The sequence below is a fragment of the Mesitornis unicolor genome, unplaced genomic scaffold (genome assembly GCF_000695765.1).
Source record: "Mesitornis unicolor isolate BGI_N332 unplaced genomic scaffold, ASM69576v1 scaffold12807, whole genome shotgun sequence".
Taxonomy (NCBI): Eukaryota; Metazoa; Chordata; class Aves; order Mesitornithiformes; family Mesitornithidae; genus Mesitornis; species Mesitornis unicolor.
In genome coordinates, this window is record NW_010197139.1 from 1 (window position 1) to 521 (window position 521).

A 521-nucleotide genomic window follows, 5' to 3' on the forward strand; every position below is an offset into this window, starting at 1 on the left:
ATCCCATCATCCCGTGCCGCAGCACCGCAGAGATGATCCGAGGTGACTGATGGCTTTGGGGAAGCGCACTGAGGTCCCTCCACAGGACCCGATGTCCCAGGCAATCAGTCACTTCAGAGCATCTTGGCTGTGTTTGTCCTTGTCTCTACCAAACCCCACAGCCCCAGGGGTCAGCAGGCCCCGCGCAGCAGCACGAGGTGCATTAAGGCTCCTTTCTTTCCTGTTCCTTCAGGGTCTTGTCATGCCACGTCCCGACTAACGAGCTCTCGCTTTCCATGTGCCGCCGCAGGTTCAGCCCGTACGAGTGGTACGACGCTCACCCCTGCAACCCGGGCTCGGACGTCGTGGAGAACAACTTCACCCTCTTGAACAGCTTCTGGTTCGGGATGGGAGCGCTGATGCAGCAAGGTACGGCGGCGCCTCCTGCCCACACACCTCCCGCTGGTTCCCCAGCGCTGGGTTTTAGATGTAAAATTTATTGTGTTTACAGCAGAACAAGGAGAAAACCTCTGAGCGGGCAC

At 58.5% G+C, this 521-nt stretch overlaps 1 protein-coding gene across 1 annotated transcript in view; it reads left to right on the forward strand.

The window, feature by feature from the left end:
* Window positions 1-232: 232 nt before the first annotated feature.
* The window catches only part of LOC104543977 (glutamate receptor ionotropic, kainate 2-like), a gene marked incomplete at its 5' end in the record, with an annotated part of 10275 nt that continues 9986 nt past the window's right edge, over window positions 233-521 (forward strand). Inside the window, one exon of the mRNA XM_010188709.1 lies at window positions 233-408. Coding sequence (XP_010187011.1) covers window positions 233-408 — 176 coding nt within the window. The remainder of the gene's footprint in view (window positions 409-521) is intronic.